We start from the raw sequence: 21,341 nt of genomic DNA on the forward strand, positions 1-21,341 counted from the left end.
GAATAGGGAATGATAGAATAGTGAATGATGAATCGAATAGGGAATGATAGAATAGTGAATGATAGAATAGAATATAGAATAATAGAATAGTGAATGATAGAATAGTGAATGATAGAATGGGAATGATAGAATAGGGAATGATAGAATAGTGAATGATAGAATAGTGAATAATAGAATAGTGAATGATCGAATAGGGAATGATAGAATAGGAATGATAGAATAGTGAATGGCTGCAATCGAATAGGGAATGATAGAATAGTGAATGAATAGAATAGAATAGTGAATGAATAGAATGATAGAATAGTGAATGATAGAATAGGGAATGATAGAATAAATGATAGAATAATGATAGAATAGGGAATGATAGAATAGTGAATGATAGAATAGTGAATAATAGAATAGTGAATGATCGAATAGGGAATGATAGAATAGGGAATGATAGAATAGTGAATGGCTGCAATCGAATAGGGAATGATAGAATAGTGATAGAATAATAAATAGTGAATAATAGAATAGAATAGAATAGAATAGAATAGAATGAGTGAATGATAGAATAGTGAATGATAGAATAGTGAATGATAGAATAGGGAATAGAATAGAATAGTGAATGATAGAATAGTGAATGATAGATAGAATAGTGAATGATAGAATAGTGAATGATAGAATAGTGAATAATAGAATAGTGAATGAATGAATAGAATAGTGAATGATAGAATAGTGAATGGCTGAATAGAATAGAATAGTGAATGATAGAATAGTGAATAATAGATAGAATAGTGAATGATAGAATAGTGAATGATAGAATAGTGAATGATAGAATAGTGAATGATAGAATAGTGAATGATAGAATAGAATAATAGAATAGAATGATAGAATAGGGAATGATAGAATAGTGAATGATAGAATAGTGAATGATAGAATAGTGAATGATAGAATAGTGAATGATAGAATAGTGAATGATAGAATAGTGAATAGTGAATGATAGAATAGTGAATGATAGAATAGTGAATGAAATAGGGAATGATAGAATAGTGAATGATAGAATAGTGAATGATAGAATAGTGAATGAATGAATAGAATAGTGAATGAATGATAGAATAGGGAATGATAGAATAGTGAATGATAGAATAGAATGATAGAATAGTGAATGATAGAATAGTGAATGATAGAATAGTGAATGATAGAATAGTGAATGATAGAATAGGGAATGATATAATAGTGAATGATAGAATAGGGAATGATAGAATAGTGAATGATAGAATAGTGAATGGCTGCAATCGAATAGGGAATGAAGGAAGCACTTCCCCGGTTTCGTATTTCATATGACAGGCTACACCGGTTATAAAGCCGATTACAGTTCTTCATTTGAAGAATCCTCTGTTTTCACACGCGATTGTGCAATGACTGGGCTTATAAGGACACATTTTTCACTAGGCTTTTGTTCGGCTACGGACTGACCAACCCTGTTCCAAGGGTCCTAGGACTACAGGCTATGCTTAGAGTTATTTTGACACTTTAGTTGTGATACAAACCTTATTAAAACATACAGGACTTATTTGAAAAAGTCACTAAGAAATGGAAGTGATAATATTGTCACCCATCAGACTGTTCTCAATTTAATCTGGTTTTAACATATACTAAATAATATGTGTAAAATTAGTTTGATTTAGAACGGGCCTTTTTTTATGCACCTGTCAGAACAGGGGCAGGAGGAAAAATACAGGGCATAAATAGCGAATCGAGGTTGCTTTTCCCCCGGGTTCATGTTCATGCCAGCCAGGTAGGTTATAAAGTGAAGCAATGTGCTTAATGTTAGGAAAGTTGACAAATAAATATAGTAGGCCTAGCCTATGAAAGGCTGATGGGATCCTCCTCTTTTTATTAGAGGCCATCAAAACTCTGTTTTCTCACACAGTTGCAAAGCCTATAGAAATGTATTGGAACAATTCCACTCAAACTCTAAATGCCGGGGCTCTCATTTTCAATGACGGCCTAGGAACAGTGGGTTAACTGCCTGTTCAGGGGCAGAAAGACAGATTTGTACCTTGTCAGCCCGGAGATTTGAACTTGCAACCTTCCAGTTACGAGCCCAACGCTCTAACCACTAGGCTACCCTGCCGCCCAATTAAGGGTTCAGAGCCCTATGGGGCCTGTATATATTAAGGGGTCAGAGACCTATGGGGCCTGTATATATTAAGGGGTCAGAGCCCTATGGGGCCTGTATATATTAAGGGGTCAGAGCCCTATGGGGCCTGTATATATTAAGGGGTCAGAGTCCTATGGGGCCTGTATATATTAAGGGGTCAGAGCCCTATGGGGCCTGTATATATTAAGGGGTCAGAGCCCTATGGGGCCTGTATATATTAAGGGGTCAGAGCCCTATGGGGCCTGTATATATTAAGGGGTCAGAGACCTATAGGGCCTGTATATATTAAGGGGTCAGAGCCCTATGGGGCCTGTATATATTAAGGGGTCAGAGCCCTATAGGGCCTGTATATATTAAGGGGTCAGAGCCCTATGGGGCCTGTATATATTAAGGGGTCAGAGCCCTATGGGGCCTGTATATATTAAGGGGTCAGAGCCCTATGGGGCCTGTATATATTAAGGGGTCAGAGCCCTATGGGGCCTGTATATATTAAGGGGTCAGAGCCCTATGGGGCCTGTATATATTAAGGGGTCAGAGCCCTATGGGGCCTGTATATATTAAGGGGTCAGAGCCCTATGGGGCCTGTATATATTAAGGGGTCAGAGCCCTATGGGGCCTGTATATATTAAGGGGTCAGAGCCCTATGGGGCCTGTATATATTAAGGGGTCAGAGCCCTATGGGGCCTGTATATATTAAGGGGTCAGAGCCCTATAGGGCCTGTATATATTAAGGGGTCAGAGCCCTATGGGGCCTGTATATATTAAGGGGTCAGAGCCCTATGGGGCCTGTATATATTAAGGGGTCAGAGCCCTATAGGGCCTGTATATATTAAGGGGTCAGAGCCCTATGGGGCCTGTATATATTAAGGGGTCAGAGCCCTATGGGGCCTGTATATATTAAGGGGTCAGAGTCCTATGGGGCCTGTATATATTAAGGGGTCAGAGTCCTATGGGGCCTGTATATATTAAGGGGTCAGAGCCCTATGGGGCCTGTATATATTAAGGGGTCAGAGCCCTGTGGACCATGATCAGAAGAAGTGCACTACAGATGTAATAGGGTGCTGTTAGGAACACAAGCCAGTACATCTGAAGCTGAGGGGATGATATTCCACTGAGAGAGAGAAGTGGCCCTGGGGGGTGACATTAGAAGGGTAGTAAAAGAGGCTTAGATTGAGCTAACTTACCGTTCGGTCCTCCAAGTACATCGTTTTTGACAGGAAGTCTATTCCAATTGTGGCCTGAAATGAGAAAAAAACAAATAGAGACACATGGATTAACATTATTCTAAAAAAAAAATGAAGAAAAGCTGAAGATTTGGAGCGGAATCAAATGAACAACATTAAAATATTAGCCTATAGATGCTCTCAATAGAAATTATACAAAATATAATTAAATCATAAAGGTACCTACAGTAAAGACACGAAGACACTAAGACAATGTGATGCATTCATAGGGATACCTACAGTAAAGACACGAAGACACTAAGACAATGTGATGCATTCATGAGGATACCTACAGTAAAGACACTAAGGCAATGTGATGCATTCATGAGGATACCTACAGTAAAGACACTAAGGCAATGTGATGCATTCATGAGGATACCTACAGTAAAGACACTAAGGCAATGTGATGCATTCATGAGGATACCTACAGTAAAGTGTTACCATACTTTGACAGGTCTCTCCCACTGTAAGTCTTTCATGTGTTAATTACTATGTATTTAAGAAGACATTTAGATGAAAACCATATCTCCTTAATACCATGGCGACACCTTCCATCTATGAGCTGGTTGTTGGTCACTGGCCGTTACCCACAGAACACTACATACCAGGAGGTAATATCTGATTGGCCATCCTCCCACAGAACACTACATACCAGGAGGTATTATCTGATTGGCTGTCCACCCACAGAACACTACATACCAGGAGGTATTATCTGATTGGCTGTCCACCCACAGAACACTACATACCAGGAGGTATTATCTGATTGGCCGTCCTCCCACAGAACACTACATACCAGGAGGTATTATCTGATTGGCCGTCCGCCCACAGAACACTACATACCAGGAGGTATTATCTGATTGGCTGTCCACCCACAGAACACTACATACCAGGAGGTAATATCTGATTGGCCATCCTCCCACAGAACACGACATACCAGGAGGTATTATCTGATTGGCCGTCTGCCCACAGAACACTACATACCAGGAGGTATTATCTGATTGGCCGTCTGCCCACAGAACACTACATACCAGGAGGTATTATCTGATTGGCTGTCCACCCACAGAACACTACATACCAGGAGGTATTATCTGATTGGCCGTCTGCCCACAGAACACTACATGCCAGGAGGTATTATCTGATTGGCCGTCCGCCCACAGAGCACTACATACTAGGAGGTATTATCTGATTGGCAGGAGGTATTATCGTCCGCCCACAGAACACTACATGCCAGGAGGTATTATCTGATTGGCCGTCCGCCCACAGAGCACTACATACCAGGAGGTATTATCTGATTGGCCGTCTGCCCACAGAACACTACATACCAGGAGGTATTATCTGATTGGCCGTCCTCCCACAGAACACGACATACCAGGAGGTATTATCTGATTGGCCGTCCTCCCACAGAACACTACTGTCCCTGATGCAGTGGAAATATTTGATTTTTATTTAAATGAAGTATGCTTGAATAGTAGGGCTTAGTGTCTTAACCCCTACAAGGTACATGAATAGTAGGGATATGGGAACACGGACACTATCTTTCTCTTTTCTCTTTTTTGTTTTTTTACAGGTGTTTAAACATTTCAAATTGTTGGGGTTGCTTGCTTCTTAAGGACGCTTGCTTCTTAAATGTCTTACACTGGCCCTGAGATCTCAGAACATGAGAGAGTTTTACAGATTGCAGGCATACTGTGCATACACAATGGGATGCTTTGGAGTCAAGTGGCTGACGTTAAATAAGTGTAACTTAGATTGGGACTCATTGACTCCTTGGCTATTATTAATTGTCATAGTGGCTGTAACCTCTGTGGTGTGTAGTGAGAAGCAACCAGACGCTGCTGGTCTGTGGTGTGTAATGAGGAGCAACCAGACGCTGCTGGTCTGTGGTGTGAAATGAGGAGCAACCAGACGCTGCTGGTCTGTGGTGTGTAATGAGAAGCAACCAGACGCTGCTGGTCTGTGGTGTGAAATGAGGAGCAACCAGACGCTGCTGGTCTGTGGTGTGTAATGATAAGCAACCAGACGCTGCTGGTCTGTGGTGTGTAATGAGGAGCAACCAGATGCTGCTCTGTGGTGTGTAATGAAAAGCAACCAGATGCTGCTGGTCTGTGGTGTGTAATGAGGAGCAACCAGACGCTGCTGGTCTGTGGTGTGAAATGAGGAGCAACCAGACGCTGCTGGTCTGTGGTGTGTAATGATAAGCAACCAGACGCTGCTGGTCTGTGGTGTGTAATGAGGAGCAACCAGACACTGCTGGTCTGTGGTGAGCAATGAGGAGCAACCAGACGCTGCTGGTCTGTGGTGTGTAATGAGGAGCAACCAGACGCTGCTGGTCTGTGGTGAGTAATGAGGATGAGGAGGAGCAACCAGACGCTGGTCTGTGTGAGTAATGAGGAGCAACCAGATGCTGCTGGTCTGTGGTGAGTAATGAGGAGCAACCAGACGCTGCTGGTCTGTGGTGTGTAATGAGGAGCAACCAGACGCTGCTGGTCTGTGGTGTGTAATGAGGAGCAACCAGACGCTGCTGGTCTGTGGTGTGTAATGAGGAGCAACCAGACGCTGCTGGTCTGTGGTGTGTAATGAGGAGCAACCAGACGCTGCTGGTCTGTGGTGAGTAATGAGGAGCAACCAGACGCTGCTGGTCTGTGGTGTGTAATGAGGAGCAACCAGACGCTGCTGGTCTGTGGTGAGTAATGAGGAGCAACCAGACGCTGCTGGTCTGTGGTGTGTAATGAGGAGCAACCAGACGCTGCTGGTCTGTGGTGTGTAATGAGGAGCAACCAGACGCTGCTGGTCTGTGGTGTGTAATGAGGAGCAACCAGACGCTGCTGGTCTGTGGTGTGTAATGAGGAGCAACCAGACGCTGCTGGTCTGTGGTGTGTAATGAGGAGCAACCAGACGCTGCTGGTCTGTGGTGTGTAATGAGGAGCAACCAGACGCTGCCGGTCTGTGGTGTGTAATGAGGAGCAACCAGACGCTGCTGGTCTGTGGTGTGTAATGAGGAGCAACCAGACGCTGCTGGTCTGTGGTGTGTAATGAGGAGCAACCAGACGCTGCTTGTCTGTGGTCTGTGTGGGTCTGTGGTGAGTAATGAGGAGCAACCAGACGCTGCTGGTCTGTGGTGAGTAATGAGGACCAACCAGACGCTGCACTTGACACATTAATGAAATTGCTTATTTCGGTTACTAATAAGCACCCATTAAGAAAATGACTGTAACAACTGTTAAATCCCCGTGGATTGATTTGAAAAATGTTATAGTTGATATATGTCTGGCAGCCCAACCGATTGTCAAACGTATTGCGAACTGAGAAATCATGTGACTAAACGGAATGAAAAAATAAGAAACTATACTATGAAACAAAGATAAATGACCAAAGAACGATAGTAAAAAGATTTGGAGCACCTTAAATGACATTTTGGGCAAAAAGGCAAACTCAGCTCCATCATTCGTTGAATCAGATGGGCTCATTCATTACAAAACCGACTGATATTGCCAACTACTTTAATGATTTTTTTTTTGCATTGGCAAGATTAGAAAACTTAGGCATGACATGCCATCTAACACTGACACTACACATCCAAGAATATCTGACCAAATTATGAAAGACAAGCGTTGTAATTTTGAATTCGGTAAAGTGAGTGTTGAAGAGGTGAAACAATCATTGTTGTCTTTCAACAATTACATTTACATTTACATTTAAGTCATTTAGCAGACGCTCTTATCCAGAGCGACTTACAAATTGGTGAATTCACCTTCTGACATCAGTGGAACAGCCACTTTACAATAGTGCATCTAAATCATATAAGGGGGGGGTGAGAAGGATTGCTTTATCCTATCCTAGGTATTCCTTGAAGAGGTGGGGTTTCAGGTGTCTCCGGAAGGTGGTGATTGACTCCGCTGTCCTGGCGTCGTGAGGGAGTTTGTTCCACCATTGGGGGGCCAGAGCAGCGAACAGTTTTGACTGGGCTGAGCGGGAACTGTACTTCCTCAGTGGTAGGGAGGCGAGCAGGCCAGAGGTGGATGAACGCAGTGCCCTTGTTTGGGTGTAGGGCCTGATCAGACAAGCCACCGGAGTCTGACTTGGATGGAACACTTGGATGGATAATGACTGAGGAAAGTAGTGGACGATATTGCCACTCCTATTTGCCACATATTTAAGTCCACTAGAAGCCCTAAGCCCTGGAGGGAAGCACAATTAGTGGTGGGAAATGTACCCAATGGTAATACTGAACCCAGTACAGCAGATATCTGACTGAACCCAGTACAGTACAGCAGATATCTGACTGAACCCAGTACAGCAGATATCTGACTGAACCCAGTACAGTAGATATCTGACTGAACACAGTATAGTAGATATCTGACTGAACCCAGTACAGTAGATATCTGACTGAACCCAGTACAGTACAGTAGATATCTGACTGAACCCAGTACAGTGCAGCAGATATCTGACTGAACCCAGTACAGCAGATATCTGACTGAACCCAGTACAGCAGATATCTGACTGAACCCAGTACAGTAGATATGACTGAACCCAGTACAGTAGATATCTGACTGAACCCAGTACAGCAGATATCTGACTGAACCCAGTACAGTGCAGCAGATATCTGACTGAACCCAGTATAGTAGATATGACTGAACCCAGTACAGTAGATATCTGACTGAACACAGTACAGTAGATATCTGACTGAACCCAGTACAGTAGATATCTGACTGAACACAGTACAGTAGATATCTGACTGAACCCAGTACAGTAGATATGACTGAACCCAGTACAGTAGATATCTGACTGAACACAGTACAGTAGATATCTGACTGAACCCAGTACAGTACAGTAGATATCTGACTGAACCCAGTACAGTGCAGCAGATATCTGACTGAACCCAGTACAGCAGATATCTGACTGAACCCAGTACAGTAGATATCTGACTGAACCCAGTACAGTAGATATCTGACTGAACCCAGTACAGCAGATATCTGACTGAACCCAGTACAGTGCAGCAGATATCTGACTGAACCCAGTACAGCAGATATCTGACTGAACCCAGTACAGCAGATATCTGACTGAACCCAGTACAGCAGATATCTGACTGAACCCAGTACAGCAGATATCTGACTGAACCCAGTACAGTGCAGCAGATATCTGACTGAACCCAGTACAGTAGATATCTGACTGAACCCAGTACAGCAGATATCTGACTGAACCCAGTACAGCAGATTCCTGACTGAACCCAGTACAGTACAGTAGATATCTGACTGAACCCAGTACAGTACAGTAGATATGACTGAACCCAGTATAGTAGATATGACTGAACCCAGTACAGTAGATATGACTGAACCCAGTACAGTAGATATGACTGAACCCAGTACAGCAGATATCTGACTGAACCCAGTACAGCAGATTTCTGACTGAACCCAGTACAGTACAGCAGATATCCGACTGAACCCAGTATAGTAGATATGACTGAACCCAGTACAGTAGATATGACTGAACCCAGTACAGTAGATATGACTGAACCCAGTACAGCAGATATCTGACTGAACCCAGTACAGCAGATTTCTGACTGAACCCAGTACAGTACAGCAGATATCCGACTGAACCCAGTATAGTAGATATCTGACTGAACCCAGTACAGTAGATATGTCTGAACCCAGAACAGTAGATATCTGACTGAACCCAGTACAGTAGATATCTGACCGAGCCCAGTACAGTAGATATGACTGAACCCAGTACAGTAGATATGACTGAACCCAGTACAGTAGATATGACTGAACCCAGTATAGTAGATATGACTGAACCCAGTACAGTAGATATGACTGAACCCAGTACAGTAGATATCTGACTGAACCCAGTGCAGTAGATATGACTGAACCCAGTACAGCAGATATCTGACTGAACCCAGTACAGTAGATATGACTGAACCCAGTACAGTAGATATCTGACTGAACCCAGTACAGTAGATATGACTGAACCCAGTACAGTGGATATGACTGAACCCAGTACAGTAGATATCTGACCGAGCCCAGTAGAGTAGATATGACTGAACCCAGTACAGTAGATATGACTGAACCCAGTACAGTAGATATCTGACTGAACCCAGTACAGTAGATATGACTGAACCCAGTACAGTGGATATGATTGAACCCAGTACAGTAGATATCTGACCGAGCCCAGTACAGTAGATATGACTGAACCCAGTACAGTAGATATGACTGAACCCAGTATAGTAGATATGAATGAACCCAGTACAGTAGATATGACTGAACCCAGTATAGTAGATATGACTGAAACAGTACAGTAGATATGACTGAACCCAGTACAGTAGATATCTGACTGAACCCAGTACAGTAGATATGACTGAACCCAGTACAGTGGATATGACTGAACCCAGTACAGTAGATATCTGACCGAGCCCAGTACAGTAGATATGACTGAACCCAGTACAGTAGATATGACTGAACCCAGTATAGTAGATATGAATGAACCCAGTACAGTAGGTATGACTGAACCCAGTATAGTAGATATGACTGAACCCAGTACAGTAGATATGACTGAACCCAGTACAGTAGATATCTGACTGAACCCAGTACAGTAGATATGACTGAACCCAGTACAGTGGATATGACTGAACCCAGTACAGTAGATATCTGACTGAACCCAGTACAGTAGATATCTCACTGAACCCAGTACCGTAGATATCTGACTGAACCCAGTACAGTAGATATCTGACTGAACCCAGTACAGTAGATATGACTGAACCCAGTACAGTAGATATCTGACTGAACCCAGTACAGTAGATATCTCACTGAACCCAGTACAGTAGATATCTGACTGAACCCAGTACAGTAGATATGACTGAACCCAGTACAGTAGATATGACTGAACCCAGTACAGTAGATATCTGACTGAACCCAGTACAGTAGATATGACTGAACCCAGTACAGTAGGTATGACTGAACCCAGTACAGCAGATATGACTGAACCCAGTACAGTAGATATGACTGAACCCAGTACAGTAGATATCTGACTGAACCCAGTACAGTAGATATGACTGAACACAGTACAGTAGGTTCGTCTGAACCCAGTACAGTAGATATCTGACTGAGCCCAGTACAGTAGATATGACTGAACCCAGTACAGTAGATATCTGACTGAACCCAGTACAGTAGATATGACTGAACCCAGTACAGTAGATATGACTGAACCCAGTACAGTAGATATCTGACTGAACCCAGTACAGTAGATATGACTGAACCCAGTACAGTAGGTATGACTGAACCCAGTACAGCAGATATGACTGAACCCAGTACAGTAGATATGACTGAACCCAGTACAGTAGATATCTGACTGAACCCAGTACAGTAGATATGACTGAACACAGTACAGTAGGTTCGACTGAACCCAGTACAGTAGATATCTGACTGAGCCCAGTACAGTAGATATGACTGAACCCAGTACAGTAGATATCTGACTGAACCCAGTACAGTAGATATCTGACTGAACCCAGTACAGTAGATATCTGACTGAGCCCAGTACAGTAGATATGACTGAACCCAGTACAGTGGATATGACTGAACCCAGTACAGTAGATATCTGACTGAGCCCAGTACAGTAGATATGACTGAACCCAGTACAGTAGATATGACTGAACCCAGTACAGTAGATATGACTGAACCCAGTACAGTAGATATCTGACTGAACCCAGTACAGCAGATTTCTGACTGAACCCAGTACAGTACAGCAGATATCTGACTGAACCCAGTATAGTAGATATGACTGAACCCAGTACAGCAGATATCTGACTGAACCCAGTACAGCAGATTTCTGACTGAACCCAGTACAGTACAGCAGATATCTGACTGAACCCAGTACAGTAGATATGACTGAACCCAGTACAGTAGATATGACTGAACCCAGTACAGTAGATATGACTGAACCCAGTACAGTAGATATGACTGAACCCAGTACAGCAGATATCTGACTGAACCCAGTACAGCAGATTTCTGACTGAACCCAGTACAGTAGATATGACTGAACCCAGTACAGTAGATATCTGACTGAACCCAGTACAGTAGATATGACTGAACCCAGTACAGTGGATATGACTGAACCCAGTACAGTAGATATCTGACCGAGCCCAGTATAGTAGATATGACTGAACCCAGTACAGTAGATATGACTGAACCCAGTACAGTAGATATCTGACTGAACCCAGTACAGTAGATATGACTGAACCCAGTACAGTGGATATGATTGAACCCAGTACAGTAGATATCTGACCGAGCCCAGTACAGTAGATATGACTGAACCCAGTACAGTAGATATGACTGAACCCAGTATAGTAGATATGAATGAACCCAGTACAGTAGATATGACTGAACCCAGTATAGTAGATATGACTGAAACAGTACAGTAGATATGACTGAACCCAGTACAGTAGATATCTGACTGAACCCAGTACAGTAGATATGACTGAACCCAGTACAGTGGATATGACTCAACCCAGTACAGTAGATATCTGACCGAGCCCAGTACAGTAGATATGACTGAACCCAGTACAGTAGATATGACTGAACCCAGTACAGTAGATATCTGACTGAACCCAGTACAGTAGATATGACTGAACCCAGTACAGTGGATATGACTGAACCCAGTACAGTAGATATCTGACTGAACCCAGTACAGTAGATATCTGACTGAATCCAGTACAGTAGATATCTCACTGAACCCAGTACAGTAGATATCTGACTGAACCCAGTACAGTAGATATCTGACTGAACCCAGTACAGTAGATATGACTGAACCCAGTACAGTAGATATCTGACTGAACCCAGTACAGTAGATATCTCACTGAACCCAGTACAGTAGATATCTGACTGAACCCAGTACAGTAGATATGACTGAACCCAGTACAGTAGATATGACTGAACCCACTACAGTAGATATCTGACTGAACCCAGTACAGTAGATATGACTGAACCCAGTACAGTAGGTATGACTGAACCCAGTACAGCAGATATGACTGAACCCAGTACAGTAGATATGACTGAACCCAGTACAGTAGATATCTGACTGAACCCAGTACAGTAGATATGACTGAACACAGTACAGTAGGTTCGTCTGAACCCAGTACAGTAGATATCTGACTGAGCCCAGTACAGTAGATATGACTGAACCCAGTACAGTAGATATCTGACTGAACCCAGTACAGTAGATATGACTGAACCCAGTACAGTAGATATGACTGAACCCAGTACAGTAGATATCTGACTGAACCCAGTACAGTAGATATGACTGAACCCAGTACAGTAGGTATGACTGAACCCAGTACAGTAGATATGACTGAACCCAGTACAGTAGATATGACTGAACCCAGTACAGTAGATATCTGACTGAACCCAGTACAGTAGATATGACTGAACACAGTACAGTAGGTTCGACTGAACCCAGTACAGTAGATATCTGACTGAGCCCAGTACAGTAGATATGACTGAACCCAGTACAGTAGATATCTGACTGAACCCAGTACAGTAGATATCTGACTGAACCCAGTACAGTAGATATCTGACTGAGCCCAGTACAGTAGATATGACTGAACCCAGTACAGTGGATATGACTGAACCCAGTACAGTAGATATCTGACTGAGCCCAGTACAGTAGATATGACTGAACCCAGTACAGTAGATATGACTGAACCCAGTACAGTAGATATCTGACTGAACCCAGTACAGTAGATATGACTGAACCCAGTACAGTAGATATCTGACTGAACCCAGTACAGCAGATATCTGACTGAACCCAGTACAGCAGATTTCTGACTGAACCCAGTACAGTACAGCAGATATCTGACTGAACCCAGTATAGTAGATATGACTGAACCCAGTACAGTAGATATGACTGAACCCAGTACAGTAGATATGACTGAACCCACTACAGTAGATATCTGACTGAACCCAGTACAGTAGATATGACTGAACCCAGTACAGTAGGTATGACTGAACCCAGTACAGCAGATATGACTGAACCCAGTACAGTAGATATGACTGAACCCAGTACAGTAGATATCTGACTGAACCCAGTACAGTAGATATGACTGAACACAGTACAGTAGGTTCGTCTGAACCCAGTACAGTAGATATCTGACTGAGCCCAGTACAGTAGATATGACTGAACCCAGTACAGTAGATATCTGACTGAACCCAGTACAGTAGATATGACTGAACCCAGTACAGTAGATATGACTGAACCCTGTACAGTAGATATCTGACTGAACCCAGTACAGTAGATATGACTGAACCCAGTACAGTAGGTATGACTGAACCCAGTACAGCAGATATGACTGAACCCAGTACAGTAGATATGACTGAACCCAGTACAGTAGATATCTGACTGAACCCAGTACAGTAGATATGACTGAACACAGTACAGTAGGTTCGACTGAACCCAGTACAGTAGATATCTGACTGAGCCCAGTACAGTAGATATGACTGAACCCAGTACAGTAGATATCTGACTGAACCCAGTACAGTAGATATCTGACTGAACCCAGTACAGTAGATATCTGACTGAGCCCAGTACAGTAGATATGACTGAACCCAGTACAGTGGATATGACTGAACCCAGTACAGTAGATATCTGACTGAGCCCAGTACAGTAGATATGACTGAACCCAGTACAGTAGATATGACTGAACCCAGTACAGTAGATATCTGACTGAACCCAGTACAGTAGATATGACTGAACCCAGTACAGTAGATATCTGACTGAACCCAGTACAGCAGATATCTGACTGAACCCAGTACAGCAGATTTCTGACTGAACCCAGTACAGTACAGCAGATATCTGACTGAACCCAGTATAGTAGATATGACTGAACCCAGTACAGTAGATATGACTGAACCCAGTACAGTAGATATGACTGAACCCAGTACAGTAGATATGACTGAACCCAGTACAGTAGATATCTGACTGAACCCAGTACAGTAGATATGACTGAACCCAGTACAGTGGATATGACTGAACCCAGTACAGTAGATATCTGACTGAGCCCAGTATAGTAGATATGACTGAACCCAGTACAGCAGATATCTGACTGAACCCAGTACAGTTGATATGACTGAACCCAGTACAGTAGATATGACTGAACCCAGTACAGCAGATATCTGACTGAACCCAGTACAGTTGATATGACTGAACCCAGTACAGTAGATATGACTGAACCCAGTACAGCAGATATCTGACTGAACCCAGTACAGTACAGCAGATATCTGACTGAACCCAGTACAGCAGATATCTGACTGAACCCAGTACAGCAGATATCTGACTGAACCCAGTACAGTAGATATGACTGAACCCAGTACAGTAGATATCTGACTGAACCCAGTACAGTAGGTATGACTGAACCCAGTACAGTAGATATCTGACTGAGCCCAGTACAGTAGATATGACTGAACCCAGTACAGTGGATATGACTGAACCCAGTACAGTAGATATCTGACTGAACCCAGTACAGTAGATATGACTGAACCCAGTACAGTAGATATGACTGAACCCAGTATAGTAGATATGAATGAACCCAGTACAGTAGATATGACTGAACCCAGTATAGTAGATATGACTGAACCCAGTACAGTAGATATGACTGAACCCAGTACAGTAGATATCTGACTGAACCCAGTACAGTAGATATGACTGAACCCAGTACAGTGGATATGACTGAACCCAGTACAGTAGATATCTGACTGAACCCAGTACAGTAGATATCTGACTGAACCCAGTACAGTAGATATCTCACTGAACCCAGTACAGTAGATATCTGACTGAACCCAGTACAGTAGATATCTGACTGAACCCAGTACAGTAGATATGACTGAACCCAGTACAGTAGATATCTGACTGAACCCAGTACAGTAGATATCTGACTGAACCCAGTACAGTAGATATGACTGAACCCAGTACAGTAGATATGACTGAACCCACTACAGTAGATATCTGACTGAACCCAGTACAGTAGATATGACTGAACCCAGTACAGTAGGTATGACTGAACCCAGTACAGCAGATATGACTGAACCCAGTACAGTAGATATGACTGAACCCAGTACAGTAGATATCTGACTGAACCCAGTACAGTAGATATGACTGAACACAGTACAGAAGGTTCGTCTGAACCCAGTACAGTAGATATCTGACTGAGCCCAGTACAGTAGATATGACTGAACCCAGTACAGTAGATATCTGACTGAACCCAGTACAGTAGATATGACTGAACCCAGTACAGTAGATATGACTGAACCCAGTACAGTAGATATCTGACTGAACCCAGTACAGTAGATATGACTGAACCCAGTACAGTAGGTATGACTGAACCCAGTACAGCAGATATGACTGAACCCAGTACAGTAGATATGACTGAACCCAGTACAGTAGATATCTGACTGAACCCAGTACAGTAGATATGACTGAACACAGTACAGTAGGTTCGACTGAACCCAGTACAGTAGATATCTGACTGAGCCCAGTACAGTAGATATGACTGAACCCAGTACAGTAGATATCTGACTGAACCCAGTACAGTAGATATCTGACTGAACCCAGTACAGTAGATATCTGACTGAGCCCAGTACAGTAGATATGACTGAACCCAGTACAGTGGATATGACTGAACCCAGTACAGTAGATATCTGACTGAGCCCAGTACAGTAGATATGACTGAACCCAGTACAGTAGATATGACTGAACCCAGTACAGTAGATATCTGACTGAACCCAGTACAGTAGATATGACTGAACCCAGTACAGTAGATATCTGACTGAACCCAGTACAGCAGATTTCTGACTGAACCCAGTACAGTACAGCAGATATCTGACTGAACCCAGTATAGTAGATATGACTGAACCCAGTACAGTACAGCAGATATCTGACTGAACCCAGTACAGTAGATATGACTGAACCCAGTACAGTACAGCAGATATCTGACTGAACCCAGTACAGTAGATATGACTGAACCCAGTACAGTAGATATCTGACTGAACCCAGTACAGTAGATATGACTGAACCCAGTACAGTAGGTATGACTGAACCCAGTACAGCAGATATGACTGAACCCAGTACAGTAGATATGACTGAACCCAGTACAGTAGATATCTGACTGAACCCAGTACAGTAGATATGACTGAACACAGTACAGTAGGTTCGACTGAACCCAGTACAGTAGATATCTGACTGAGCCCAGTACAGTAGATATGACTGAACCCAGTACAGTAGATATCTGACTGAACCCAGTACAGTAGATATCTGACTGAACCCAGTACAGTAGATATCTGACTGAGCCCAGTACAGTAGATATGACTGAACCCAGTACAGTGGATATGACTGAACCCAGTACAGTAGATATCTGACTGAGCCCAGTACAGTAGATATGACTGAACCCAGTACAGTAGATATGACTGAACCCAGTACAGTAGATATCTGACTGAACCCAGTACAGTAGATATGACTGAACCCAGTACAGTAGATATCTGACTGAACCCAGTACAGCAGATATCTGACTGAACCCAGTACAGCAGATTTCTGACTGAACCCAGTACAGTACAGCAGATATCTGACTGAACCCAGTATAGTAGATATGACTGAACCCAGTACAGTAGATATGACTGAACCCAGTACAGTAGATATGACTGAACCCAGTACAGTAGATATGACTGAACCCAGTACAGTAGATATCTGACTGAACCCAGTACAGTAGATATGACTGAACCCAGTACAGTGGATATGACTGAACCCAGTACAGTAGATATCTGACTGAGCCCAGTATAGTAGATATGACTGAACCCAGTACAGCAGATATCTGACTGAACCCAGTACAGTTGATATGACTGAACCCAGTACAGTAGATATGACTGAACCCAGTACAGCAGATATCTGACTGAACCCAGTACAGTTGATATGACTGAACCCAGTACAGTAGATATGACTGAACCCAGTACAGCAGATATCTGACTGAACCCAGTACAGTACAGCAGATATCTGACTGAACCCAGTACAGCAGATATCTGACTGAACCCAGTACAGCAGATATCTGACTGAACCCAGTACAGTAGATATGACTGAACCCAGTACAGTAGATATCTGACTGAACCCAGTACAGTAGGTATGACTGAACCCAGTACAGTAGATATCTGACTGAGCCCAGTACAGTAGATATGACTGAACCCAGTACAGTGGATATGACTGAACCCAGTACAGTAGATATCTGACTGAGCCCAGTATAGTAGATATGACTGAACCCAGTACAGCAGATATCTGACTGAACCCAGTACAGTTGATATGACTGAACCCAGTACAGTAGATATCTGACTGAACCCAGTACAGTAGATATGACTGAACCCAGTACAGTAGGTATGACTGAACCCAGTACAGCAGATATGACTGAACCCAGTACAGTAGATATGACTGAACCCAGTACAGTAGATATCTGACTGAACCCAGTACAGTAGATATGACTGAACACAGTACAGTAGGTTCGACTGAACCCAGTACAGTAGATATCTGACTGAGCCCAGTACAGTAGATATGACTGAACCCAGTACAGTAGATATCTGACTGAACCCAGTACAGTAGATATCTGACTGAACCCAGTACAGTAGATATCTGACTGAGCCCAGTACAGTAGATATGACTGAACCCAGTACAGTGGATATGACTGAACCCAGTACAGTAGATATCTGACTGAGCCCAGTACAGTAGATATGACTGAACCCAGTACAGTAGATATGACTGAACCCAGTACAGTAGATATCTGACTGAACCCAGTACAGTAGATATGACTGAACCCAGTACAGTAGATATCTGACTGAACCCAGTACAGCAGATATCTGACTGAACCCAGTACAGCAGATTTCTGACTGAACCCAGTACAGTACAGCAGATATCTGACTGAACCCAGTATAGTAGATATGACTGAACCCAGTACAGTAGATATGACTGAACCCAGTACAGTAGATATGACTGAACCCAGTACAGTAGATATGACTGAACCCAGTACAGTAGATATCTGACTGAACCCAGTACAGTAGATATGACTGAACCCAGTACAGTGGATATGACTGAACCCAGTACAGTAGATATCTGACTGAGCCCAGTATAGTAGATATGACTGAACCCAGTACAGCAGATATCTGACTGAACCCAGTACAGTTGATATGACTGAACCCAGTACAGTAGATATGACTGAACCCAGTACAGCAGATATCTGACTGAACCCAGTACAGTTGATATGACTGAACCCAGTACAGTAGATATGACTGAACCCAGTACAGCAGATATCTGACTGAACCCAGTACAGTACAGCAGATATCTGACTGAACCCAGTACAGCAGATATCTGACTGAACCCAGTACAGCAGATATCTGACTGAACCCAGTACAGTAGATATGACTGAACCCAGTACAGTAGATATCTGACTGAACCCAGTACAGTAGGTATGACTGAACCCAGTACAGTAGATATCTGACTGAGCCCAGTACAGTAGATATGACTGAACCCAGTACAGTGGATATGACTGAACCCAGTACAGTAGATATCTGACTGAGCCCAGTATAGTAGATATGACTGAACCCAGTACAGCAGATATCTGACTGAACCCAGTACAGTTGATATGACTGAACCCAGTACAGTAGATATGACTGAACCCAGTACAGCAGATATCTGACTGAACCCAGTACAGTTGATATGACTGAACCCAGTACAGTAGATATGACTGAACCCAGTACAGCAGATATCTGACTGAACCCAGTACAGTACAGCAGATATCTGACTGAACCCAGTACAGCAGATATCTGACTGAACCCAGTACAGCAGATATCTGACTGAACCCAGTACAGTAGATATGACTGAACCCAGTACAGTAGATATCTGACTGAACCCAGTACAGTAGGTATGACTGAACCCAGTACAGTAGATATCTGACTGAGCCCAGTACAGTAGATATGACTGAACCCAGTACAGTGGATATGACTGAACCCAGTACAGTAGATATCTGACTGAACCCAGTACAGTAGATATGACTGAACCCAGTACAGTAGATATGACTGAACCCAGTATAGTAGATATGAATGAACCCAGTACAGTAGATATGACTGAACCCAGTATAGTAGATATGACTGAACCCAGTACAGTAGATATGACTGAACCCAGTACAGTAGATATCTGACTGAACCCAGTACAGTAGATATGACTGAACCCAGTACAGTGGATATGACTGAACCCAGTACAGTAGATATCTGACTGAACCCAGTACAGTAGATATCTGACTGAACCCAGTACAGTAGATATCTCACTGAACCCAGTACAGTAGATATCTGACTGAACCCAGTACAGTAGATATCTGACTGAACCCAGTACAGTAGATATGACTGAACCCAGTACAGTAGATATCTGACTGAACCCAGTACAGTAGATATCTGACTGAACCCAGTACAGTAGATATGACTGAACCCAGTACAGTAGATATGACTGAACCCACTACAGTAGATATCTGACTGAACCCAGTACAGTAGATATGACTGAACCCAGTACAGTAGGTATGACTGAACCCAGTACAGCAGATATGACTGAACCCAGTACAGTAGATATGACTGAACCCAGTACAGTAGATATCTGACTGAACCCAGTACAGTAGATATGACTGAACACAGTACAGAAGGTTCGTCTGAACCCAGTACAGTAGATATCTGACTGAGCCCAGTACAGTAGATATGACTGAACCCAGTACAGTAGATATCTGACTGAACCCAGTACAGTAGATATGACTGAACCCAGTACAGTAGATATGACTGAACCCAGTACAGTAGATATCTGACTGAACCCAGTACAGTAGATATGACTGAACCCAGTACAGTAGGTATGACTGAACCCAGTACAGCAGATATGACTGAACCCAGTACAGTAGATATGACTGAACCCAGTACAGTAGATATCTGACTGAACCCAGTACAGTAGATATGACTGAACACAGTACAGTAGGTTCGACTGAACCCAGTACAGTAGATATCTGACTGAGCCCAGTACAGTAGATATGACTGAACCCAGTACAGTAGATATCTGACTGAACCCAGTACAGTAGATATCTGACTGAACCCAGTACAGTAGATATCTGACTGAGCCCAGTACAGTAGATATGACTGAACCCAGTACAGTGGATATGACTGAACCCAGTACAGTAGATATCTGACTGAGCCCAGTACAGTAGATATGACTGAACCCAGTACAGTAGATATGACTGAACCCAGTACAGTAGATATCTGACTGAACCCAGTACAGTAGATATGACTGAACCCAGTACAGTAGATATCTGACTGAACCCAGTACAGCAGATTTCTGACTGAACCCAGTACAGTACAGCAGATATCTGACTGAACCCAGTATAGTAGATATGACTGAACCCAGTACAGCAGATATCTGACTGAACCCAGTACAGCAGATTTCTGACTGAACCCAGTACAGTACAGCAGATATCTGACTGAACCCAGTACAGTAGATATGACTGAACCCAGTACAGTAGATATGACTGAACCCAGTACAGTAGATATGACTGAACCCAGTACAGTAGATATGACTGAACCCAGTACAGCAGATATCTGACTGAACCCAGTACAGCAGATTTCTGACTGAACCCAGTACAGTAGATATGACTGAACCCAGTACAGCAGATATCTGACTGAACCCAGTACAGCAGATTTCTGACTGAACCCAGTACAGTACAGCAGATATCTGACTGAACCCAGTACAGTAGATATGACTGAACCCAGTACAGTAGATATGACTGAACCCAGTACAGTAGATATGACTGAACCCAGTACAGTAGATATGACTGAACCCAGTACAGTAGATATCTGACTGAACCCAGTACAGTAGATATGACTGAACCCAGTACAGTGGATATGACTGAACCCAGTACAGTAGATATCTGACTG

The 21,341-nt window shown here is 43.1% G+C and overlaps 1 protein-coding gene across 1 annotated transcript in view; it reads right to left on the reverse strand.

Annotated features, from left to right (window-relative positions):
- LOC135524819 (ras-related protein Rab-6B-like) overlaps positions 1-21,341 on the reverse strand; it is a 119,699-nt gene that overhangs the window by 63,921 nt on the left and 34,437 nt on the right. The window contains exon 2 of the mRNA XM_064952669.1: positions 3,331-3,384. Coding sequence (XP_064808741.1) covers positions 3,331-3,384 — 54 coding nt within the window. The remainder of the gene's footprint in view (positions 1-3,330; positions 3,385-21,341) is intronic.

The sequence above is a fragment of the Oncorhynchus masou genome, chromosome 31 (genome assembly GCF_036934945.1).
Source record: "Oncorhynchus masou masou isolate Uvic2021 chromosome 31, UVic_Omas_1.1, whole genome shotgun sequence".
NCBI lineage: Eukaryota > Metazoa > Chordata > Actinopteri > Salmoniformes > Salmonidae > Oncorhynchus > Oncorhynchus masou.